Source organism: Archocentrus centrarchus, chromosome 1 (assembly GCF_007364275.1).
Source record: "Archocentrus centrarchus isolate MPI-CPG fArcCen1 chromosome 1, fArcCen1, whole genome shotgun sequence".
In the NCBI taxonomy this organism is placed as follows: domain Eukaryota; kingdom Metazoa; phylum Chordata; class Actinopteri; order Cichliformes; family Cichlidae; genus Archocentrus; species Archocentrus centrarchus.
In genome coordinates, this window is record NC_044346.1 from 15,393,194 (window position 1) to 15,420,226 (window position 27,033).

Here is a 27,033-nt window from a genome sequence, read left to right on the forward strand (position 1 = left end):
GGGAACATGCACACAGACAACATCCACTAAAAATCCACTTTGTGTCCGTACAGTAGGTTTTGCTGTAGAAGGCAACACTGTTGAATGCAGGTTCAAGAACAAAATCAGCTGCTCTGTGATCCACAGCTAAAACAGAACGAAGGATTGCAAACAATATTCAGCACGTTTCACTCTGCACCCTTCTATCTGCCAGACTCGTTTGTCCTCTTTCCAAATCAGGCAGAGAGGACATGCTGGTGCCAGATTTAAAAGGATCAGCGGGACTAACACTCCTCCCAATCTCACGGGTGAAGATTATATTCAAAGTGCTATTTACATACATATATACATGTTAATTTTGTCAAAAATAACCACTCTATTTAATAAATTAAAAGTAACAAAAAGCAATATATTGTCTCAAGGTAATAACATAACTCTTTAATGGTGAAAAATAGAATTTAAGGAATATAAAATACACAGCTTTGCAAACAAAAAAAAATAAATTAAAACAATGCCAACATCCAAAAGCCTGAGTTTCTCAACCTTCTCCGGCCCTGGTTTTAGGTCCCAAAGTTTTCATAATCCCGGGGTCATTTTGCACATTTTAGTCCATGTGCTATTTTTGGTTAATTTCCGTGTTGGTTTTTGTGTATCAGCCATTCAAATCTCCTCCAAATGGTCCTGGAAGGCTGAGGAACTTTGCCCAAAGCAATAAAAGCAATAATACTCTGCATATGCATACATAGACCTTTAAGATTCAAGATGCTAAACAATCTTGTTTGACCATATATAAACAGAGTGACCCTCCCATGCCCCAAAATTGCCCATTTACACTCACATGGGGGTGTATTGCTGTTAAAGTGCGTTAAGTCTCCTCAGGGGTCACCTCAGACCAGGCTGAAGCCCTCGTACTGCTCCACGGCCTGAGTGAGGCGGCGGCGCAGGATCTCTTTGGTCTGGTAGCGGGGCATGTCCAGCAGGTTGTAGCAGGTGTGGGCCACTGGCAGGTAGTGCTCCTCTGCTGTGGTAGACTGGATGATGATACGCAGGCTCTCCATGCCGTGGATGGGAATGCGGTCGCTACCAGTCAGGAACACTGCAGGCAGGAGACACAAAGAACAGAGGTAAAATAACCCAGTGAAGCACACTTCACTGGGCTGTGTCAAATGTTCAGACACAAGGATGGTGTTTCTGGAGCTTATTAATAAATCTGCTCTTTGTCCTTCTAGACAACTGTTAATCTGATCCACCTCAAACTTGGAGAGGATATTGCTACGGTTCTCATGTTATCGCTAAAAGCTGTTCTTGGCTACCTGTTCCACTCTGTGTGTGTAGAGAGGGAGACAAAGGTGTATTTGTATGTTCATCATATCAGAAAATGCAGTTTACTATCAGACACTTCCACTGTTGGTCAAAAAAGATGAGTTAAATCGTATTAGATTTCAAATGATTAACATCTAGTTCCAGAAGTGTGAAACTCACTTTACATCAACTTTAACCTTAAGTGGGCTGAACCCTTAAAACTATACCCATTGTTTTTTTTTTTCCCCCCACATTACAAAGAAATGCTTTTATAATAAAGAAACCTGCCGGCAGAACTCTTATACTTTAAGAAATATAGGTGTGAAATTCCCAATCACTTCCACTTTGTTATAGTACCACTAACAGTTGACTGTGGAATATTTACTAGCGAGGAAATTGTACAACTAGACTTGTTGCACAGGTGGCATCCTTTCATGCTACCATACTGGAATTTACTGAGCTCCTGAGAGCGACCCATTCATTCACAAATGTTTGTAGAAACAGTCTGCATGCCTAGATGCTTGGTTTTATACACATGTGGCCATGGAAGTGATTGGAACACCTGAATTCATTGATTTGGATGGTTGAGTGAATAATTTTGGCAACATAATGTAGTTAATGTCAGTGTCTGTTTAACATGAATCTCTGTGTACATAGACAGCAACAGAGTTGTGACTTTCGCCGATTTATCACAATTAATTGATGTATCATCACACACAGATTGCTTATAATTGCCAACTTGACCCCATTCAATTGCTAAATGATAGCAGACTGACTGCATTTTTTGCTGCTTTATCACCACCTTGATGCAACAAAGTTGCTTTGAAGACAGCAAGTCATCACAGTCTTGTTCCCTGTCTTCAAAGCAACCATTTCAACTCCTAAACACTTGATTGCAGTTCTTGCAGCCAAGGGTGGCACAACCAGTTATTAGGTTTAGGGGGCCATTATTTTTTCACATGGGGCCAGGTAGGTTTGGATAGCTTTTTTCCATTAACAAATGAAATCATCATATGAAAACTGCATTTTGTATTTACTCTGTTTATCTCTGTCTAATATTAAATGTTAAAATGTTAAATTGTTTGATGATCTGAAACATGTAAGCCTAACAAATATTAAAAAAACTAAGAAATCAGGAAGGGGTCAAATACTTTTTCACAGCACTGGATTCTCATGACCTGCAAATTGTCGCACTGCAAAATGTGAGAGAATTAAACTGCCACACAGAAAAAGTAAGGAGGCAATTAAAGGCTTACACAAGAACTGCTTCTTCTTTTCCAGAGGGAACTCATGGAAAACCTCCCAGAACAATCTGACTGTTGGATGAGTGGGGGTGTACTCCCCTTTATAAACAGCATTCTGCAGAAAGAGAAAAGAGATTTTGAGATTAAAAGCCTTTACTCGTTTCACCATCAGTAAACAATTTGTGTATTTGTGGAAAACAAATTAGTTCATTATCAGTCAGGAAATAAAGTCCTCAGAGACGTGTGATTTCTGTGTGATTTCTACAACTACTGCCCTAAAAAAAGAAAATCAGTTTCCCATTTTTGACATCTGACAATCTGTTGTGCAGATGTTGTAATCTGTACAACAGGGACCTCTGAACAAGAGTCAAGAGTTAAAGTCATCAGCAAAATATGTGAAACTGTTCCAACAGCCTACCATTTACGATCAGAGCTAGAGCTGCAAAGTAAGCCAAATGTCATAATAACTCACATGAGCGGAGTTTCTAAAACAGTTGTTTGGTTGGATATTTAGAAGACACGGACGTGCATCTTTGCAACATCTGGCAAGAATTACACGCAATGCATGAAAACGAGCCTTTCAGAAAACCTCTGATTCATCCACAGTTTTCTCCGCTTTAGCTCCAGCAGGTTCAGAATCAAGTCCAAAGTTGAATTTATGCTGATTTATGACTATTTATGTCTACTAATGACTATTTAACATAATACATGTTTAATTATTTTGCCACTAAAAGGTGCAATACATAAAATTCTTCGGTTGAAAACAGTTGAAACATTCAAAAAATGAACAAAATCTATCAATGTGATGTGAAGAAACAACAGCTATGACATAATAATAATAATAATAATAATAATAATAGGACAAACAACCTATTACAAGAGATTCTGTACCTGTTTTGCTTAAATGTGGTTAGCCAGTATGGCTTCATACACAAACCTGTGATTTACACCAGTGAAAAGAGCTTTCTCTTCTTACTAAAGGGTTAAACACCTATAATGAAACTTTTCGGTACCATGCAGCACCCCTGAGGTGACAGTTTCAGGTAATGTCTGAGGACGACTCACACATAAAGTAGGAAAGTCAGCATGCTACCATGCCAATCTAAAATGAGACAATACGTACCAAACATTAGCTACCATTCGCTGAGGTTGGTACTTAGCTTGAAGCACCAATGTGCCACAGCACAGCCTCACAGAGCCACAGGCATGTTTGCTGTGGTTAATCTGAGTAAGGCAGTTCCCTGCTTATATAAACACCACGCAAAAAACTACATAACTGTTTGCTGTGCTCAAGGGGAGGGACTTTAATTTAAAAAATAAATAAAGCAACTGCTGAACAAATCTTTCCAGTGAAAGTAAGCATAACGTGACTTGTGTTTCTGTTCTCCACTGTGTCATTGAGGTGGCTACTGTGGCTGACTTTCCAGATGTAGAATATGCAAACATTAACTTTCCATTCACATATACAGCTACAAGTTTGCAAACATTTGCGCTGCAGGGGATTAAAGATTTCCACTTACAGTGATTTTAATCCAGCTATGAGATTTACACATACTTGTAAAACTATAAATAATTAAAAACACACACAGTGAAGAGAAGCTTTGCTGACCCCGAGCAGGAAAGTCAGTCAGAACCGTCGGCGTGCAGATGTTTAAACCGCACACTGACCTTCTCCATCTCCTCCCAGTTGTAGTTGTTGTTGCCGACCACCATGGCCATCAGCTCGGAGGGCTGGAACAGAGACAGAATCTCACCACCACACACCTTCAGGAAGCCGGAGGAGAAAGCAGAGTACTGCTCGCCCACAGAGTCTGAGAACACGTAGCGCAGGTAGGCCTCCACAAACTCCTTCCTGAAACACACGCACACATATGCTCACACACACGTGCACAAACAGGTTCAGTAAACATGCAGATAATCGATTCTGAACAGCAGAAAAGGAGCACATTCATTCAGATGTCAAAGTGGGAGTATAAACACTCTCTTCCTGCCTCATTGTGTCTGAAACTGAGTGTGTTCACATTATTTCAGCGGTTGGTTCAAAGCTTCTTCTTTTTTTTTTTTTTTGCAGACTAACTGGAGTTCATCAACATCCTCTTCATCCAGCCTGCTCTGATTTTGTTTACATCTCAGTGAGGTCTTACCGCAGAAGTTGCTTAGGTAGATTAAATCTCTAATCTCTTCAGCTGTGCTGGATCCACCTGTGAGCGCGTCAATATATGTGTAAATACTAAAAACAGTTTTGTTTTCACTGTGCCAAGCTGAACTACAGAAGGAGGACACAAACTGCTGAATAAATCATCTGAAAGACTTAAAATTGAAACAGCGTTCCTACCATTTATCTATTTTAGTAAAACTAAAACTTCTACAGCTTGGTTTAGATGCTGGAATGAACGCATAAAAGTAAAATTACTGTACTGTGGGAGAGAAATGTGCAGCTTCAACATTATTTTTAAATTTGAGCAACCACTGGAAAGCTCCTTTGGTTTGGGCTGAGCAACTACTGCACTACAGTAAATGACAGACATCCATGAGTTTATTGAACAGGAAGAAATATGAAGGCAGGAGATATTCATGACTTCTGCACATGGTATATTTTTCTAAGTAAATGCAGGAGCATGTTAAGCTTTATCCCATGTGCAAAAAGTTTAAAATTATGAATTAGAATGAAAAAATACGCATATAGCTGCAGTCACTCAAAGTTAAACATGGCATATTTTTGCAGACTTTGGATTTCAGTGCATAACAATACAATTTTCCCTAAAATTTCCAAGTAAATCAGACAACAATGGTTCAAAGGTCAATTTAACGCAAACATTCTGGAAAGCACAATCCTCTACCAATCACTCAGAATAAAATAAAATTAAAAAAGAGACTCTTTCCCTGATCACACACACAGAAAGTAAAGCTGTCATTTTATTTAGAAGGCGAGGACTCGGTGCAGCAGCTGCTGCCGCAAAACCCTGTTCAAACAGGGAAAGTACCAACAAAAGGTGCAAGATACACCTGAAATATTGTTCTATTGAGAGAAATAAACAAGGTCTGCTCATATAGGAAACCAGCACACACACATGCACACACACAAGTGCTTCACATCAAAAAGCTAATAAATACAGGGCTCAGACAGCCTTCTCAACAAAGCAAGTCACACCCACAGAGGTCACAAAGCCCTGCAAACACAAACACTCTGTCTAGCACAAAAAAAAATAAAAAATACAAAAAACAAAGCCGGGAATCATCTGTCTGATAAAATAACCTTCAGTATCAAGTGGTATGAAATGCAGTTTGTACACCACACCGGTTTTCATCTATTATTCCTCATTATAGTTCTATATCTGAGTGTCGAGGAGATTTTGGAGAAACAATTTGTGTTACTGCTGCTCTCGCCATCTGTTCAGCACCAGCAGCTAGACATGCTGACACCGCCCACCCCAAAACACTCTCTCTGAGGACTCATCACAAAATGCTGTAATCAGTGCCACTGGCACGAGGACAGCAGTTAGAAATGAAGAGCAAAAACACAGTGTGAGTGACAAAAAAAAAAAAATGTGTCTGTGTTCAACAGAGATCGTGGCCTTCAGTTCCAACAATGGGACACAAGCTGCCAGCTCTATGAGCGCATTTTAATCTCAGTGTTGGAAAAAAGAAATAAATCTCACGGTCATCTCTTCTCCCTTCAGAGAGGACAGGATGCAGAGCATTAAAACACTGAAAACTTGATCAACTTTAATCTAATCTGCTGAAAAGTCGGCTTAAATTCTCAGTGTGCATCTATTTGATTTGTTGAGCTGTCAAACCTGTTGGTTGTGTCCACAGTGACGCTCTCTCCTCCAGGAATCAGCTCCTTCACTTCTGTCATCCCATAGTTCTCCCTGGTGATCTTAATATGTGAAAAACAACAAATAGACTCAATGTGGAGGTTTTTTTTCACATTGTAGAAGTGCACAAGCTTATTCAGCATGTTTTAGTTAAAGAATAAATCTGGTGACACTCCAGTTTTTTTCCTGTGCAAAGACCAAAACCAGCCCTCACCTAAATCTCCCAGAACAATCTGACTGTTCAGCCAAGGACTGTTTTGGGCTCTTCTTCTGTATCACAGACCTTCACAACCAACCTTCACTGAACATGCGCGCTTTACTTCATTTTCAGTCAATCAAAGGTTGACTTAATGGACACATTAAATAGGAGTGAATGGTCATGGGTTACTCTGTCACATTTTGAGAAATCTGTTCTATGTTAGCATGTTAACAATAAATAAAATGAAGAATATTACCAGATCTCTTCATTTACGTGACATAAAATCAACAGATGAAAAGTTACACTCACAGCAAAGTTGAGAAGAAATGTCTCCTCCACATCACTTCCTTCATAGTCTAAAAGTTGTTGTAAACTTCTGCAGAAACACAGACATCAGTTAATAAAAACCAACAGTCTCAACAGGTGATCGTGAAAGCAGGGAAAACACAAACTGATCAGCAGACAGAAACAAAACAAACAAAAGCAGACACCGACGCCAACGCCAAGGCGTTGATTTTTTCTTAGAGAAACTGGGATTTGTGAAAAACGTATTTGAAACTTTCAAAGAATAAATAGCTCCTGTATTACACATGCAGCGTTAGAGACACTGCTGACACCTGCAGTTCTGTGGTGTTATACACTATGTTGTCAAAAGTATTCACTCACCCATCCAAATAACTAAATTTAGGTGCTCCAATCACTTCCTTGGCCACAGGTGTATAAAACCAATTATAACAAAGTGGAAGCGATTGGGAACAACAGCAACTCAGCCATGAAGTAGTAGGCCACATAAAATCACAGAGCGGGTCAGTGGATGTTGAGGCTCATAGTAAACAGAGATTGCCAACTTTCTCCAAACTTCATGTGGCCTTCAGATTAGCTCAAGAACAGTGTGTAGAGAATGGGTTCCCATGGCTGAGCAGCTGCATCCAAGCCTTATATCACCAAGTGCAATGCAAAGTGTCAGAAGCAGTGGTGTAAAACGTGCCACCACTGGACTCAAGAGTGGTGGAGACGTGTTCTCTGGAGTGACTTCTGGAAGAATGGTCCAAAATTCCCATACACAGACTCCTAAACCTTGTGGAAAGCCTTCCCAGAAGAGTTGAAGCTGTTATTGCTGCAAAAGGTGGACCGACATCCTATTAAACCCTATGGATTAAGAATGGGATGTCACTCAAATTCAGATACACGTGAAGGCAGACAAGCAAATACTTTTGGCAATATAGAGTACTTATGTTTAATTCAATTTGTATGTTTTGTTAAATTCTGTCCATGTTTGACTTTCACACTGAAAACCAGGGATCAGCTGTGCTGGTCTTGTAGCTCCACAGATCAAACTGGGAATACAGCCTCTGTCAGATTAGAGGTGAATTATTAATAATAGGAAATGACTCACAGGGAGTGTTGTGTTAGTTTTCCTGCAAAGAAAATGCTAGATGTTTAACCAGCAATAACAGGAAGGACAAATGGGCTGCCAAAGGAAATACTAATTAGTCAATGGGGATATATTATTATTGTTTTGCAATTTGACCCGAGCTACTCGGCTGAGGTCACAGTACAAAGAAAACGTCAAACAATCTTAATGAGAAAGTAGAGCTGGTGTCTGTTTCTTATCTGTGTGATGTCGCCACTGGGCTGCTTTTAGTCTATTGAAGCTGAACTGCTCAAAAAGACAAGTCAAAATAATAACAACAATAAGTGTTTTAAGATATAGTGTCCTTTAACATAGTTTCGTCTCAACAACAACAGGCTGTGCAGCCCTCACTTATGGGGATTTGTAATCACATTCAGAGGATAATCACAAAATCAATAGGCGGCTGGAGCCAATCAGGCTCAACTGAAATGCTGACCCTTCCTGCTCTAAATTCAATGAAGTGGCAAACAATTTCAATGCTACACTGAAAAGAAAAATGCTGGTTATGTAAACAAGTGGCACACAGGATGTCTGCAGATTTGACATCTTAATCCTAAATTGACAAAGGCAAACATCTGTCTAAAGGAATAATATTCAAGGTCACTGTCAGAGTGGTGGGATACAATGTTTACCTGGCTTCAGTGGGTGAGAGCTCTTTGAAGTCCTCCAGTGTGGGTGATACCTCAAGCAGCTTCTTGTAAAGAGCCAGGGGGAAGTGGAGGTCCACCACTGTAGCATTATAGATGGCCAGACCGCAGATGATCCCGATCAGGTGAAACCAGTTCTGCTCTACAAAACACTGGAGATGCATGCAAGGTAATTATTTTGCTGTTGCCTTTCTTAACACTTGGCTGAAATCTGAGCAGATTCTTTAGTGGCACGGTGTCAGCTGGCTCAACATAATTCGATAATTTCTCACATCCCACGAGCTGATAAACATTATATGGTATGGCAGCAGTAAATTCACATTTGCAGCACTATTTAAATATAAAAAAAGGTACTTTGCTTCTTAATTATGAGGTATCAGAGCTTAGGGGTAACTATGCTATTATTAGTGAGTTCCGTATGTTGGCCTATTCCAACTCTGACTAAATGCTACTCGGGGGGGGGTCAACCTTAACTTGAATGATGGAGAGGAGACTGACTGAAACAGAGCTGATAATATTTTGTTTCCCAGCTCAGTCGGTATGACAGTCAAGTCTGAGGGACATGCTCTCTTATAGAGGTGAGTGTTTAGTAAACCTGAATGTTCCCACTGACCTACAGTGTCTATGTATAACTTCAGAAAAAACTGCTCTTCCTGGAGAACACAGCAACAGAGCTGCTGCCAGCTCATATTGTGATAATCTATTATAGGCAGACTGCTACTTAGTACAAAAAAAACAAAACAAAACAAAGCTAAAATGCTTCGAACCAAAAGGAAAAGGTCAGTGGATTTATTAAAGCATTGACTGTTCCTTTTGAGCAATACATGGAATACAGCATGTCCATTCTACATATGCCAAAAAGGGACAATATCTGCAAAGTGTAAATTAGGCTGGAGCCCAATCTCATTTTCTCTGACTTTACTGAACAGCAGACAAATGCACAAGAGGCTTCAAACCTAAAGAGGGGGCTGAGTACAATTTACACACAGCACAGCAACAGTAGGTTCACTAATTACTCAAATCTTCTTTCTTTTCTGACGTCACTGAGATCTCACAATATCATTATTAGCCTAAACGCTTTTATTCCCAGAGAACAGCTGAGCTGCTGCGCACAGATTCAGAGAGAAAACCAGCAACACAGGCCACTTATTGTCAGCAAGTCCAAATATGTTTTAGTGTGGAGACAGCATTTTTCTTTTTTTTGTTCCAGAAGTAGAAAAGAAAGCAGACTACTAAATGGAGTTTTCAGCTTTGTGACTGAAATGCAGTAATACCTGCAAGCATGGATTTAGGGAGCTCACACTGTTGTGCTTTAGGAACTAACAGATTTTTTTTTTTCCACCTTCAAAATAATTTAAAACAGTGACGTGTTCATCCAAGTTACCCAAAAACTAAAAATAAATAATCTGTCTCTGATTTTTAACAGTCTTGAATGTCAGTCTCACCTCCAGATTCAGTATCATTGCTCTTCTGGACAATCATCTCCATAGATGAAGTCTCCAATTTGCATCAGACAAAACAGCATCTAGAGCAACGTGTTTATCGTGTTTAACTGTCTGCAGTAGTGTGACTCTCCTTTATGTAATATGTTAAGGTAATATGCTAAAAACAGACTTAATTATATTAAAAAAAAAAATACTCAATAAATAGTATAACATACTAATTCCACTGTCCTCTCATGATCAACTGAGGAAACTCACTTTATCTGAAAACCAGAGCAGGTTGGACTCTTTGTAATGAGTGAACATCCCATACACAGGATCCATCAGCTCCTTCAACAGCAGCAGGAAGAACTCTTTAGTTACGCCGCCTGCGTCTATGGCCTCCTCTCCATCAAAGATCACCTGGAAGGAGGAAGAAGCAGATGAGAAGAGTGACAAAGTTTAGAGAAAAGCAAAAACATATTTTTGCTTAACTGAAGTTACACCTCTGTTGAAGGTAGCCTCTTACTTTGAGTGGTTTCTTGAGGTCCACATCAGAGTACATGGTGAGCTCACGTAGTGTGTCGCTTACTAAATGGCTCCTGCGCACATGGAGCACCAAGTAAGGGTTCCTAGCGAGATGGGGTTCCAGTGTGAGCAGCATAAAGACATTGTGTAGATTTGCACCGCTTACTGCCATCTTGGTAATGATCACAGGTTGAGGAGGGAGAGAAACGGATGAAAACAACTCACATTAACTGAGAACAATTAAAAAAACGTGCTGTTTTAACAGATTAAATGCCATCAATATTAGTGTCACTGCATGGAACACAAATACGTCCGTCAGCAGCAGGTACCTGCATTTGCAGTTCAGCATCGGTTTGCAGCATGGTTGTCTTGGCTTTTGCGTTCAGTATGAACGGGTAGGCACATAGGTTCACTGAGGGAAAGTCACTCTGCAGGGAAGACAGGACTAATGCTTATTAAACCATTAAAATGAATCACATTTATCTATTATGCTTAACACTTGACTCTTTAATTCAATTACCTGTGAAGGGGATGATCCCATTTTCTAAAAATCAGAAAGAAAGAAAAGTCATCTGACCAGACTTGGAAAAAAAATCTTTTGAAAGCAGCACTGTAGTAAAATTTATAAACGTCCAGTGTCCAAGGCTTGTGTGTGAAACGAAGGGTTAACTAGAACGAACAAACAGAGCCGGCAAACACACACATGCCTTGCACGGGTGTTCAGAAACAACTCCACACTGAGCCTACCTATCCCTAATGAAAAGTGTGTGTAAAATCAGGAGCTGTCATACAAAAACAAACTCAGTACTCACAATCTCAGCTTTATTCAGAAACCATTTGAGGTAGTCTTCCTGGATGTCCACAAGGCTGGTGATGTCAGGGATATAAAAGCGGTTGTACTCCACATGTTGTGCCTTTAAGTTTACCTGGTAACATGGAACAAACACCTGGCTGAAGTCCAGGAAATGTCACAGTACACAGCAGACAACAGATTACAAAGAACCATCTGAGCAGGACACAAACATTTTCTCCTCAGATTGTATTGTCGAACAAGCACAACTGAGAATAACAAGTGTCATTTGTGGATACCTTGTGGAGCTTCTCCAGCAGTCTAAGAGTGGCAAGAAAATAGTTCTCATAGAACATGGGTACGAGCAGCGTCTTGCCTCCTGTTAGCATAAAGACAACAATGCTCTTGTACATGTCGACCATTCTGGTGAACACACTGCCGTCCACAAAACACCACCAGTTGTCTGCGGAGACAGAAAAGGCGATGAAAATAAATTACCTCAACCGAACAAAACATGGTATTTTACTGTGAACACAAATGGCACTGTGGTTGGCAGTTTCTTCCATGATGTATCAGTATTTCAGCAACCACACAATAACAATGTTGTTGTTGTTGGGTTTAAATAGACTCACAGCCACTTCATTACACCTGTTCAACCATGGAAATGTTTAATAATGGTAAATAACAGAAATATTTTACTAGCCAGTCACAGTCCAAGGAGTGAAGTGGCAGGTGAGTGTAGGTTTGTGTTGTAGAAGTGTCACACATGAATAATTCGCATTTGGTTTCTGCACATGTGAAAAAACAAAACAAAACAAAACAAAAAAAAAAAAAAAAAAAAAACACAAGCTCCACACTCTTTGTATTGTATTAGATTTTGAAACTGCAAACGAATCCCTCCTCCCTGATAAACCTTTACAAAATTAGTGGAAAGTGCAAATTTTTCCAAAAATATAAATCTGGGATTCACTTCATGTAGCGATCAACCAGCTGTGCAGAGGTAATAAACTTCTATTTCTGCAACACCATGGATGTCTTTGAAATGTTATCAAAATGGGTTTGGCTTGTTGCAGGGTGAAGACTGAACTTCTGGACAAGCTGCTAACTGACCTTTACTGATGTTTTCTCAAACATCAATAGTGACTGCAAAAATCCAGAACAGTCAGACTCTACTGTTTGAAGATGCTGTGAAACACTAGTGTGGTTTTTTTTTAATCTCTAGCTGACAAAGCATATGGAGCACAGATACGGACAAGGATACTGACATATTCTAAAGAGTAACATGGTGTGACATAGCAAAGAATTGCTGAGCTTGATGGCTGTGCCTTAGCTATCTTCCGAAGTCAATGACTCAAATGGGGGGGGGGGGGGGGGGGGGGGGGGTTCAGTGCGTGCATGCAAATATGATACCCAATACTTTGCTGGGGTTGGCATCTAGCCGGAGAATAGCCATAGCTAGGGGTATCGTGAGGCGGACGTAGTTTTGGGAGTCCTGCAGGGCCGGATACTCTGACAAGATGAGGTAGATCCTCATGGCCTCGACATCAGGAGGGGAGCGCGGCAGCTGAGGGATCAGCAGGCTCTCAAAACTCTTGGTGGCCTAAACAAGAGAGAACACACACATCAGACAGTGTGTTTATACTTTTAGTTACACAGCTCAGAGAAACAACATTTGTTGTTAGAAACACAATACAGGGAGGGAGTTATTTGGATCTACTGTTCATTCTTTTTTTTTTTACTGCACATTTAAAAGCTAAATGTGATGGGATATTTTTTATGGCTGCATGAGGCAGCAGGGGCGAAAATGTCAGCCGCTAAATTTTGCAAGAGGCTTTTAGTGGCTGGGGAAAGTGGCCTCAGTCTGCATCAATCACACTGAGGCCACTTCAGTCCTAAACATAACATTAGTGAGCCAATGTTAGAGGCATGATTCACTTCTGCATTTTGTACCATGGATCTGTGGCAGAACTTCATGTACTTTCAAAACAAACCCATCTTTCACCCCCCCCCCCCCCCCCCCCCCCCCTCCCAAACGAATGGCTACAGGAATTGTTGCATTTCATGCAAATGTTTTTTTTGACATTTTGGCTTCAAAGAACAGATCAAAAATCACTTTCTATCACATTCAGCGATATCACTTTCTCTCAAAAGGACAGAATTTAGTCTCCCAAATACGTATCGAGAGGTTTTAAATTTGGAGTGAGCGACTGATTTTCAACAGCAACATTGAGATCTAGAAGCACAGTGATTCATGTAGAACTTTGTTTGCGCCCACTCAATGAACTAACTCCAATATTCACTCTCCTCTTAGCCCTGCTTTCTGCTTCTTCAGCTCCTGAGATAAAACTGTCTGCCACTTTAGCTGCTAAACGTTTCACAGCTCTCATCAGCTTTGTCTGTTGGCCTCTGTCCCGCCCTCCCAAATGCAGGACTGTGAGATACGTGAGACATTCACTACCAGCAAGTGGCATCTTTCACATTACACACTGACCAATCATTAATACAAAAATAGCGATTACCGTGGCTTAAACATGCCAACATCATATGATCTGACTGACTGAAGTGTGACTGCGAAAAGGGAAAAAAGCCCACATGTGTGCTGAACTAAATAAAGGTGCGTTTCATTACTTGTGAAACCACTTTACTTTTCATTTGTAAAAGTTTAAACAGTAGTTGATTATTAGGTAATCCAAGTATAAACCAAAACTTGTATATTGTTTTCTTTTTTTCGTGCTTTTGGTCAGATAAAGAAAGTCCTTGCAGGGATACAGCAAACTGGGTTTGAAGGTTAGAAGAGAAAATAAAAATGTTACTCAATTATCCCGTACCTGCTCCATAAGCTCAGAGAAGGCCGGTTTGCTGAGAGTCTCAAACAGCATTCTGACAGAGTTGAGATCGATGCCTGGGATCTTTGGGTTGGTTTTGAAATGAATATCATCACTGAGAGAAAGCAGACAAGGATATGACTGACATCTCAGTGAACACTGAAAGGATAAAAACAGAGCTCATATTCAGGAAATTTGTGGTAAAGCTTTGATGTAAAGGCACATGTTGCTTTGGATTAAACACAGGTCTGTTCCAGCCTGTTATGCAGCAGGTCAGCTGTAAGTCACCTGTAAGTAGGTGGAATAATACTCATTGCAATATAAGAAATGGTTAAGTATACACACGTCCTAAATGTATTTAAGTCAATCCCTAAGCAGATCTCTTCTTCTGCCTGGGAGCTGAGGAGAGTAAGCACTAGCTGATAAACACACCCACGCCTTAAACAACCTTCAACATATGAACACTGAACATTAAAGATTTAGCCATCTGTAAATGCCATTTTATTTGTCTATAGGCACAACGTGGAAAATATTGACTGATAACAACAGTGCATCCCTAATGGGAACTATTTACAGCACTCAGTCATGACACAAACACAGATCAGATGTGATCCTGTGGAGATTGTTTGCCAAACAGAAAACACTGCTGCAGATGGTACAGCGGTTGTGCTGAGTCACAGCAATGACCCATTAAATTATGAGAACTCAGCTTAAAGCACCCTCTGAGCAGTTTTGGCTCCCAAATATGATGCTAATACAATGAAAAAAGGCTGCATATCCTGTGCATGCATGCGCTCTGAACAAGTGCAGCAAATCCCACAGCTGTACCTAATAAAGGGAGATACAAATACAGATTCCATTACTATATTTTTGTAGGTGCAATTGTCATATTATTGATTAAGGCAGCAACTAACAGTTATTTCCATTTATTCAATCAATTAGTAAGAGTCCCATCCTGTATTACACATGCACTACTTTCTTTATAGTGGAGATACTTTTATTGCCTCCTGGGGCATTTCAGTTTTTTAAGCATTCATTTTTCTGCATGTTTATGCAGAGGCTGTTTTTTTTTTCACCCGGTTGACCTCCACAGCTCATTCCGAAGATGTGATAAGCATCTGCTCATGAGTTTGTCCTACATATGTCATGACGTCAACACACAGGTTGATGGACTCACTAACCAAACAGATAGCATCTTTCCCAGGCCTGACAATCAGCCCATTCTACTTGGTATGATGACGTGTATTGACTTGCAGGTATTTGATAAAGGAAGTACATCGTGTGAGGTTGCCAATCAGTTTACAGTTGTTTCATTATGCATTTCTTTACTTTATTTCATTTCATGGTACACACCTGAACAGCTAGGGAGTTACTCTGTGATGAATCTGCACTAATAAAACGCCTACTGATTTTTTTTTTGTTTGTTTGTGTGTTTGTTTGTTTTAAAAATGCAAAAAAAGATTTTTTTTTTTTTTTTGCCCTTGTTAAGGACTGTATCGACCTTCTTTGTGCTAAAATACTGGAAGAGTTTCAGTAGCAAAATCCAGCAGAAAACTGCAATTTTGATGTCCAGCGCTACTGCAGTTTGTGCCATCTGTCACCTGCCTGAACCAAGGCCAAAGATCCTGAGCATGTGCTATGCTATTTTTGGCTCAGCACAGTAGAGATCCAGACGTGGCACACGTACAGCACATAATTCTACTAACCATCTTAAATAGGCTCTGTTTGTCTAGTTTAGTTCAGGATTACATTTTCAATCTGTAGAAATCAAACACTTTTTCTAATAATAATACAGCCAGTGACGGAGAGTAAAGAACAAAATATCTGCTCATAACAGACAACTTGAAGGTTCATCTGGAGAACCTTGATTAATTCTTACATTACTGACATAGGAATTTGAGCATGTTTAATTACTTAATAATACTGATTCTTTATAGTTCATAATTTGGGGTATATCTTTTTAACATTTTTTTCCCAAGGTCACCACTGTCTTCTATTTCTTTGTCAAAATAAAGGTGAAAATTCTCAATTACAAGTCCCACTTAAAATCCTGCTTAAGTAAAAGTAGCAAAATATATATAATACTTGAGAAAAAAAGTGTTTTTTCTGAAGAAAAAATATACTGTTTATGTAGATTCACTAATACTCTCAATCTAGCAGCATTTTACGATGGTAGCTGGGCAACATGAAGACCATGGGGTGTTGTTACAGGTGAAGTCTGTGTACCTTTGGTCCAAGAAACTGGCATTCCAGCACGCCGTCGAAGACAGCTGAACTATGACGTCACTGTAAACAAAACACACATTACAATGAAAATGTAATACAGGGAGACTTTTCACTGATTAAAGTGAATTAAGCTCATGTAAACCACTCATATTGGATTATACAGTATCTCTTATAATCTAATATATTTGCCGCGATACATTTTTATCGTTGACTTACTTTGTGGCGCTAGAGTCTGTGCTGTACATCAGTTTCAACCTCCACGAATTTAAACTTTCATAATTGATTGGTGAGAGGCTTTTGCTAATATTAATCACTCTGAAGTCTTCTGGAGGGACAGAGCTCTGCAGAGGGGAAGACAGAGGACACATAACAGCACTGTAACAAACGTGGAAGAGTGTTTGCTTTGGCCCTTTGCAGAGACTGTGGCACAGTTCAGTCTGGGCTGTGTCACTTTCCTCTGCAAAGACAAAGTAAAGAGGCCACGCCTGAGGTTAAAATGTTTTGCCTGGGTTTGTGGCTGAGGCTGAATGCTTTACATCTTTATCAGGGTACATACCTGACAGTCTGTTTGAAATTTTAATTTTTTCCCAGATAAATGCTCCACATACATAACGTTCCTTTAACTGAACTGTTAATGCTTAGACATTAATGCCACCTTGTGGTGAAACACTGAGCCTATATAACGCAGTCATAAAACTCCTACTGCTCCTAAGGAAAACTCCTAAGTTGCAATTTTTGGATGTGATTGTTTAGAATTATACAGCACCTAGTTTACAGACAACCTTCATTTATACCTTAAATTTGATCATTTTCAGTCTCTGATGACTGTGACAGTATACCCTATCTCTGACTTAGTCAGAAACTTTACTTTTAGTTGTTGCATTGCATTTTTCACCATATTTTTAAGATGAAGAAATGACAAAGCATATAGCAATTCATGCAAATTCACACAATAAAATGGTAAAATTACAGGTATATATTTTTAAAATGTGGTATTTTGGTCATAATCATTAAGAAATCACATACCTGCTCATTGGAATACAATAAGAAACTATGGTCTCCGCCGCAGATGATTTTCATCACCGTATACTGTTTTGATTCTATTTGAAAACAAAGAAGAAGGAAAAAAAAAGACACACTGGACATTTAATAACAGAGAAATATATATATATATATATATATATAAATAATCACATCTGCCTGAAATGATTCCTGACCTTGACAATACAGATAAATGATAAAAATATAACAATGGCTCAAAAATTCAATTTGATGTGCTTCATAGAAGCGTTCTTCCAGTAATAAAAAAATCCCTCCTGTGACTCACACCCACAAGACTACAATATAATCAGATTGCAGGGTGATTTTTGGTAAGTCCAACAGATGAAACTGCTGTGGAAATAAGGACTGCTTTGGATGAACTATCCTTGTGATTGTTTTGCCAACAGTGAGTACAGCCTACTTCCTGTCTGTATTTCCACTGCAGCTACCAGTAAAGGTAACAATGCAAACAGGGAACATGTCTAACAAAAAGGGAACAACTGAGCAGTGGGAATGAGGCATTTTTAAAAAGCCTCCAGTTACAAGAATATAGGGACTAATCGGCAAGTCCTCCGTTTACCTCTTCTATGGAAATTTCCAGTCAGGAAACTGGCCTTGACAGGAAATGGGCTTCTGGCATCTCCCAGTATTCCTGTGCCCAGCTGGCCATGGCTGTTACAACCAAACGCATATACCATGCCAGAGGAAGGCACGAACGCCAACGTGTGGTGCCTGGCAAAAGGACAAAACAAGCTATGAAGAAACTCAAAAATAAATTCACCAGTTTCTTAGTTACATGTTTACAGCATAACATAACCATTACAGTTATGAAACGTACCTTATATCTCTGTGATCTTACATTTTCAGCTGTTTTTGCAGCAGCAATTTTTTTTTAAATCACTATTTTACTGCAATGCAATGCTGATTTCCACACACTGTTTCTACTATTTTACATTACTTTTTTAAATTCAGATTTTCTGGGGAATTTTTATTCTAATAGTTAAGTGGACAGGAAATAAATGAGTAAATGATCCAACAAATGTCTGTGGCTGGAGGCAAAACAGTCACAGCTGAATCATTAACATTTAAAGGACAAGGTGATTTCTAGAAGTGTTTTCAATATTCCTTTCCCATCAGGTGTGGAGAAAATGCTAAAAAAAAATTCAGCGTACAACAGGGCTAAAACTGCAGATTTCTGACAGAGTCACAACAAAGTTTAAGCTTCATAAACACAGACTTTACAGCAGAGCTGTTGTATTGGTTTGCATGAGATTGTACAGGTATAATCAACAAAAATCCTGTGTGGGTTTAGCAGGGACAGTACCTGCCACAGGTGATTTGGGACACCTCAGTACCCATGAGCTCCAGCACTCGCCTAGGTAAAAGTTCACTATTGGTGGAGCCATGACCCAGCTGACCCCACGAGCCATCACCAAACGTAAACAAGCCACCATCCTTCCAGAGACAGCAAAAACACCGAATGACTTTTTCCATGTTATTTTAGAGGAAGACTTTCTTCATAGCTTCACAGTAAAATATACTTTTTAAGGACCACATTTATGGCACAGATGTGAGGCGGTACATTAGGATTTGAAAGGGTTAGGCACTGTGGCTGGAATAAGACTTAGTTTTTATCTGTAATAACAGGGTGTTGGGTTAATAATACAACACTGTCGCACCAGATTCCTGGTGGCTGATCAAGTACACTCTACCAATACACGCCTATTTAATATCTGGTTATATGTTACTAGAAATGGGAACTTTTATAGATGCATTTGTAAAGCATGTGTAAATCTCTAAGCGGTGAAACTCAACAGTTTTAAAAAAAAAAAAAATACCTTTGTCAGGGCTGCTGTATGTTCATCTCCACAGCTGATGTAAACAACTTTTTGAGATCTCAAAAATTTGATGTGGCATGGGACGGCACGATCTGAGGAAGGCAACAACACACAAATTACACAAATTACCAAGATTCTGGGAAACACATGAACTTCTGCATTCTAATTTAGCATCGTAGTGGCAACTCAACAGGTTAGTAAATATCATTAACTGAATTATTTAATATTGAGGATCATTTCCATGAAATGTTACAAACAGATCTCTTATCCAAAATAGCCACCTCTAACTGCCTAAAATATTTTTACTGTGGCCAAGTAAGCTACCATTGTTCGACAGACTCTCATAACATCCTGTCAGTAAACTAAGGCCAGTCTCTTTACTTCTGTGAATACGAAAGTGAAAATGAAAGTTTTCACATGACTCTTTGCAGTCATGTGCAAAACTGAATAAAACCCATGATTCAATTTCTTGTAGCATCACATTTATCAGCAATAACTTGAAGTAATCATTTTCTGTATGACTTTATCACTCGGGTTGAGGTCTGGATCTTGACTGAGCCATTGCAACCTTTTTTCTTTTCTTTTTCAGCCATTCTGTTGCAGGTTTTCTGCTGTGCTTGGTAACACTGTCCTCTCACATGACCCAATTCGGGCCAAACTTTAGCTGTCAGACAGATGGCCTCACATTGGACTCTAGAATGTGTTTGTATATGTGATCGCCTCGGTGAGGAGTTCACGGTCAACTCAATGACTGCAAGACAAGCCCAAATCATAACCCCTCCACCACCGTGCTTGACAGCTGGTATGAGGTGTTTGTGCTGCTGTGCCTGTTTTTTTCCAAACATGTGGGTGTGCATTATAACCAAACATCTCCAATTTGGTCTCATCTGTCCAAAGGAAATTGTTCCAGAAATCTTGTGATCTGCTCAGATGTAACTTAGAAAACCCAAACTGTGCTGCCATGTTCATGCTAAGTCTGTAGAGTCTCACAGGTAGCTCCTGGCTCCTGCAGCTGTGTTAACACACATCTGAATACTCCAAAGCAGCAAATTGCCAAAACTTCTGTTTTGATAGAGGTGCTCACACTTTCTGATGATCAATTAATCAACTGCATTTGATTAACAGAACCTGGCTGCTACTTACCCTCTTAAATATTATCAAAAAGTAAAGGTGTACTTAGTTTTTTCCCAGTACTATATGGAGTCCTGTGAAAAATACTTTTACAAAAATGTGGCATGCAACTTTACATAAAGATAGATAGAATTTGCATGAAGCTTTACATGCTCTATTATATCATAAAACAGTCTGGGCGTTCTTTCCAATCAGCTGATTATTACCTTGTTTATCATTAAGGCCGAGTTGTCCAGCTCTGTTTTTGCCCCAGCCAAATACAGCTCCAGACAATGAGAGGGCAAAACTGTGGTCTCCTCCTGCAGTTATCTGTGCCAAAGGAATTCCTGCTAGAGACTTTAAAGGATGAGGGAACAGCTTGCTGGGCTCTCCTTTCCCCAACCCCAGTTGCCCGCTGGTGTTCTGGCCCCATGTGAACAGCTGGCCATCTGAGAGGAAAAATGCACATCTATTCCTGCTTACATCAACACCAATAATAAACAAAAAATACAGGCCAAATATTTCTTTTGCCATGTGTCTGTATTTAGATCTGTTGCAGGGTGTGGGCATCATTACAGCGCATATGGATATACTGCCAAAACATCAATGACACCAAACCTTTTCATTTTATACCTCAACTTAAATCAACTCAAAGCTTACACCAAAACATATTTGGAAAAAAAAAAAATTACCTTCCAGACTGACAGATCAACCACAGACTTGACTATGCTGTTAGAATCCATAATTTTACAAAAAATAAGTAATAATAACTGTTACAAAATACAAAGCTGTGGGTGTTTTTCCCCCAAGAAGATGTGGTTCAATATTTGATCCAATTTTCTTCAGATAAAAACACTCACTTCAATAACCCATAATGCAACAGCATCTTTCTTTAGGCTCTCCTCCCCTCCAAACATTTCCCCTCACCCGGGCTTCTGATGAAAATATTATGCCTCAAGTCTGAGCAGGGCTAACCCTGACGGTGAAAGCTGACACTTCGTTGTTCCAATGTTAAAGACACACCCTCACTTCTTCACCACCCATCTATAGTCTTAAAGTAACACAGAACTATGTCAGAAAAAACAAACTAACAAAAAACTCATCAACACAAGCTACCTACCTGGAGAACTTGTTTCACCAGTGCATTCTGACATAAGGCTTTTGTCAGGGTGAATTAGCCTAATTTCTTATTATCTATCAAACAAGAAGCTCATGGGCCACAACAACTGCCCGTTACTGCCAGGTGATTTCCTGTAAAATGACAAATGTGATCCTGAGCTTGTGCACAATTTGGCTGAAGACCCATCAGGTGATCAAATCTGTGCAAGTTTCACTAAAATCTGACCAATACTGTATGCCGGATGAGCTAAAAATTTACATGGTAAGACGCAGTCTATCTGAGGTGAATTTAAGAGGTTTCTTATGCCATGCATTTTAGCTGGACATGAACACAGTTGGGATCCAAGATTCAGATCATGAACAGTGCTGGGATGCTATGAAGAGACTGTTTTTCACACCTCTAGAAAGTGCGATGCAGTGCTGATTCCCGCACATTACTTGGGAGATGTGATGGTCACACAGTCGTTTGAGCAATCTAGGATAAACAGGAAAAAAAAACATTAAGCCAAAAATAAACATTCAAAATGTTTCTCATTAAGTGAATGATGCATCAAAAGCTTGGGATGACCTCCATTTAGGATTTATTTGGTAGTCACAGAATAATTCCAAATAATTTCTAAATAAATGTAAAGACTTCAAACCTGATGTCTATGAAAGGCAGCTGCATAAAAATCTCAGAACTTAAAGAAATTTACTAAGTAATGACTATTAAACAACCTCCCTCAATATATGTTTACATGGGGCTGTTTCACTTCCAGTATCTATAAAGGTCAGTCAGTCTGACTTATCAATAGACTGTTGCCCTTAACAATGACGGTGTCTTTTTCAAGCTCCAGAGACTACTATGACCTGGATGACTGAGAATCTACACAGACACAATGAAGGTGTCTGCATATTTTTCCCTTTTTCCCCATGATTTTGTGCGTATATAGCTATAAATATATTTCTGATACCCATCTTATTATATAATCTTTTTTTTTATCTGCTTTCTTAACTTTCAGTAAAATGTACATTACAAATGAAACTGTTTGTCAGGGTACTAAGTGCTTATTCCAGAAAACTGTTTCCAAACCAGTTAATACTGTAAAACCTATTTTCTATTTTGCATTTTCCCAGTATTTGCATGAGAAAGAGTTACGGGAAGTCTATGACCAAGTGTTTTCAAATGGACTCTGATAAACCTCTCCATGCCTGGAGCCTTAATGGACATGCTTAGCAGGGGTAACTGCCAGAAATACAAGCAGGTGCTAGATTGCTTTGTAAGTACTGTAAGTTTGGCTACTGTTATGTGTATTCCTGTGCTGCCAGATTGAAAGCTTCTTCCTGTAAACTCCGCAGTCACCTTGGGATTCGAACAGCCGCCTCTGCGGTCCCCAGGCCAAGCTGTCCCCCATCACCAGCTCCCCAGGCAAACACTTGACCCTGCTCATTCACTGCCATCGAATGAGCCCAACCGCACGACACCATCATAATCTTCTGGGTATCCAGAGCAGCAACAAGATCTGTGAAGAGATGAGATCTCTATAGCAGAAGTCCTTTCATTATTATTCTCAATATATGACACTTAAACCCATTTGTTGATCAATTATAAGGCTAAATAATTGAAACTGCATGCTATTTATTATCTGATCAGTTCAAGTAGAGGGCATTTATAGATCCAAGCCAGGTAATCTTTGCCAATATTTTCACAGCCTAATCCTAAAAAAGAAAACAGGTATAAATTGTATGTAATAGCACATTAGATCCAAGAAATGTATAATATACACATTTCTTTTGAAAATAGTTTTTGGCTGCACTGCGAAATGTATTGAAGCACATGTAAAGAGGATGTGTGTGGGAGAGACTGTGCAGTTGGTGCACTATTTTCTTGTGTGGCTTTCTGCTAAGGACCAGGTTAAATGAAGGCTACTGGCTGCTGGCTTAGACAAATTGAAAACACACAATATAGTTGATAATGTGGTTTCAAGTGAGCGATGACTACAGGATGATTGCAAAGCATTTAATCAACAGCCAACATTTTCTTAGGCTTGTTAAAAAGATAAAAATCACGTAAACATAAAATGATGAAGGCTTTCTACCCAAAATATAATTATGCCAAGCAAGTCCAGATGCTAATGCAATGTGCGAGATAGCATCTCAGCATCTATGCAGTATTTCTCCAATTAAAGGTGTGGATGGACATGCTTCAAATAGGCCTGTGTATTTTTTCAAGATCCAGTAATTCATGTTTTTGTTTAGTACTGTTATGGGTTCACCCACATGCCAAAACAAAGAACATGCAGAACAAACTTCAACCCACATGATACTAACACAGACCCATCATGCCTGCTACGCTTCTGGGAAAAATGTCTAAAACGTGGAAACAGGAATCCTCTTGGTTTCATGTCAAACTCACTTTACGACGCCCGATAGCAGCTATATAAAATACACTTATGTCGTGAAATAAAACATGCTACTGTTATATGAATGTGTGTGTATTTCAGATCCTCTGTCACCCTGCTTCCACAGCAGATCTAAAAACACAGCAGCCACTGGACCTGCTAAGACTTGCAAAAGATATTTCACTGCATGTTCAAAAAGCTGCTTCAGTTTTATCTAAAGGTGGAGTTACCTGGAATTTCAGATGGTATACTGAACATTTCTTTTATAAGATTCTCTCACTACTATTACTAACTACCACAATTACTGGTAGTTGCAATGTCTTTGTGATTAAAGGGGTGATTATCAGGGGTTCTCCTTCATATTTCCTCCAGTTATTGTTCGTGTCCACTAAAGAGCATTTGGCCTCACACCAAAGAAGAATAACCAGGACTGTGATTTTGTCTTTTTTTTTTTTAAGTGGAGTTTAATTTACTCCAGCTTAAAATACATTATGGTTTATTACTTTAAATGGCTGGAAAAAAAAAACTGGAAATGCACAGACTTTGAATTAAGTAACTATGTGCAGACCAATCTTGTTTATGTACCTAATCACCCATTAAAGACCTATTTTGACCCTGGTTATGTGCAAATATCAGTCAAACATCAGTAACAGCCTAGAATTCCACCATCAATGCATCCCTAACTATTTTAATTTATTAACACTTATATTTAAATGTCAAAAATGTAAAATAATAACCATATATTTCTCATGCATAACCCCATTATAGTAGCCAAGCAGAATAAAAGGCAACATTGTTATTAGACCATTAACCCACCTCTTGCCACTGCAGCCAAACATGGACATAAACAAATCAGGCCGAATTTAGGCACATGCTCAAACATATTTGCTAACTTTCCACACCAAATAAGAAATTCATCAGGGTGGTGCAATCCGTTACCAACCCTGAGGCTGGTGAATCTGGTGTTTCCAATTTAGAGCTTACCTGGGGAAGCGCCTGCTTTGTCATGGCCCAGCTGTCCACAGCTGTTAGAGCCACATGTGTACACACTGCCATCATGCATAAGAAACACAGAGTGCCGGCCTCCACAGGCGACCTCTTTCAGTCCCCTGCCACTGAACAAATGACAGTTCCTCGGCTCAAACACAGGGTTCTTCTCCACACCAATACCCAACTGCCCGTCCTTGGCATTCCCCCAGCACAGCATGTTGGTGAAGGGAGAGGAAATGAGCACCAATGTGAAGAGGCAAAGAGAGTGACGGCCAGATGGAGGAAGACAATAATGATCAAGCTCGAGAGGAGCCCCGCTTTCGCCTCTTCATGTAAATTCCAACCCTAGAAGAAACAAAACCAGTGCGATTAAGTCATCTTTCTTCATTGGTAGTGAATTACTGTGGTCCATATGTGAATCTTGACAGTATTTCAATTAGGAAGTAATGAAGAGTTAGGAGGTTGGTGTGGATGTGTGTAAGGATGATGTAAGCACGATGACAGAGGAACAGGCAGTGTATTTAAATAAACCCTGCCAGTGTAATCCTGGCTTAAGCAGCTTCAAGCAGCCCCACCCTAATGTCCATCCTCTCGCAGTACATGCATGTTGCCAACTGAATTAGCCACAAGATAAACAAAAGAGAAAGGCAGGGTATAAACAAACAGGGCATAAAGAGAGTACAGATGACGGAAAACTTTAAGAATAATTGTTGTGCAATTACCTGCACTTAAATTTTATTTTAAACTTAGCTAAAAACTAATGACATGTAATACAACAATCATCTAGGGTTGTTGTATTAGATATTAGATAATATTTATTTATCTGTTTATTTAATATAAAACATCCAACCATCTTCTTCTACTTATCCTTTTCGGAGTCACTGTGGGAGCTGGAGCCTATGCCAGCTGTACATAGGGCGTGAGCCGGGTCACCAGCCTGTCACAGGGCTAACACAGAGAGACAGACAACCATTCACGCTCACAACTACTGGCAATGTAGAATCACCAATTGACCTAACACCAGGAAGTGTATGTCTTTTGGCTTTGGGAGGAAACCAGAGTACCCACACAAACAGGGGGAGAACATAAAACACACAAAGGGCCCGGCCAAAGTGGATTCGAACCTAGGACCTTCTTGCTGTGAGGCAACAGTGCTTAGTCAATCTGAAACTTGCTGAAACGCCTTTAAAATAACAAGAGCAGACTAACAATTCTAATTTATTTGTTTTTATTGGTTCTTTACCTTACCGTGTACACAAATATAAGATTTTTAAATGTGATATTTTTCCACTGTTTACATTGTAATTCGTGACTGTGATAGGTGCTATATAAATACCTGTTATTAGTAATATCAGTAATACTATTACAATTATAACTCATAAGCTGTATTACAACTCTCCAAAAACAATATGCTGAATCACCTCTTTACTTAAAAAAAAAACAAAAAAAACCCAGCACTATAGCCATGGTGAAAACAGGTGGGCACTTGTATTACACAGCACTATATTCCCTGAGGGTACAGCAAAATATAGGAAATGGACAAAAAGACCAAGTTGAGCATCCTTATCGCAGTTAGTATACACTAAATAGAATATTAGTGATAATTATAACTTCGATTAGGCAGCTATAACGTACCAGTGCTGGTTTTAATGAGGCTCCCGTTTGTTACCCGTGGGCTATCAATATTATCTAACACTGGTAGCTCAGTGTGAATGACGTTTAGCTGTATGTTTAGCTGTATTTGAAGTGTCAGCGGCAGCTTTATCATTTATAAGGACACGTTCGTTAAGTTAGGTTAGCTTTCTGACCCGTGTGGTGTATACATTATAAACACAGGCTGCAGCAGTAGCTATATGACCCCCCTGACGTTACCTGAGTAAGTTTGTTAGCGAGTCTGATGACCCACACAAACCGTGTGAGCCGTTAACAGCTAACTAACCTTCGCAGGCTAAAGCAGCGCTGGCTGTCAGTCCTGTAGCTAAAAACAGAGCCCCGCTGGTGATGCGACGAATGCAGCGTAAGCACAGCAGCGCTGTAATGAAGCCGGGGAGTGCAAAATTCAAAAAGGGTGTTTACCTGGACAGATGCATTCTGAATTTGGGCGTCTGGTTTCGGTTCATCAGCCCAGAAAACAAACGAGGAAGTGCCACAGCTGCCTACG

General features: G+C 39.6%; 1 protein-coding gene across 2 annotated transcripts; it reads right to left on the reverse strand.

The window, feature by feature from the left end:
* On the reverse strand, window positions 1-27,033 carry herc3 (HECT and RLD domain containing E3 ubiquitin protein ligase 3). Of its 2 annotated transcripts, XM_030727445.1 has the most exons (25): window positions 26,949-27,033; window positions 24,867-25,217; window positions 22,844-23,003; window positions 21,900-21,976; window positions 20,610-20,831; window positions 19,273-19,364; window positions 18,759-18,889; window positions 18,015-18,166; window positions 17,420-17,493; window positions 16,610-16,734; window positions 16,394-16,453; window positions 14,171-14,282; window positions 12,753-12,942; window positions 11,642-11,805; window positions 11,365-11,478; window positions 11,073-11,096; window positions 10,882-10,980; window positions 10,554-10,724; window positions 10,304-10,447; window positions 8,589-8,755; window positions 6,852-6,918; window positions 6,323-6,405; window positions 4,194-4,377; window positions 2,538-2,640; window positions 867-1,075 (listed from the first exon to the last, which is right to left on the reverse strand). In XM_030727445.1, exons 2-25 carry the CDS (start codon window positions 25,087-25,089, stop codon window positions 867-869), a joined length of 3,147 nt encoding a protein of 1,048 aa, XP_030583305.1. In that variant the 5' UTR covers window positions 25,090-25,217; window positions 26,949-27,033. The 2 variants fall into 2 exon arrangements, with proteins under 2 accessions (XP_030583313.1, XP_030583305.1); XM_030727453.1 differs by lacking the exon at window positions 26,949-27,033 and having other exon boundaries at window positions 1-1,075; window positions 24,867-25,089.

Excerpts from the sequence above, each read along its gene's own strand:
- herc3 (XM_030727453.1), bottom strand. The coding sequence starts at position 25,089 with ATGCTGTGCTGGGGGAATGCCAAGGACGGGCAGTTGGGTATTGGTGTG. Across the intron at positions 8,756-10,303 it reads TGCTCTGGTTTTCAGATAAA|TGTTTTGTAGAGCAGAACTG; the intron begins GTGAGTTTCCTC and ends ATGCATCTCCAG. Across the intron at positions 6,406-6,851 it reads CATTTCTTCTCAACTTTGCT|ATCACCAGGGAGAACTATGG; the intron begins GTGAGTGTAACT and ends TCACATATTAAG.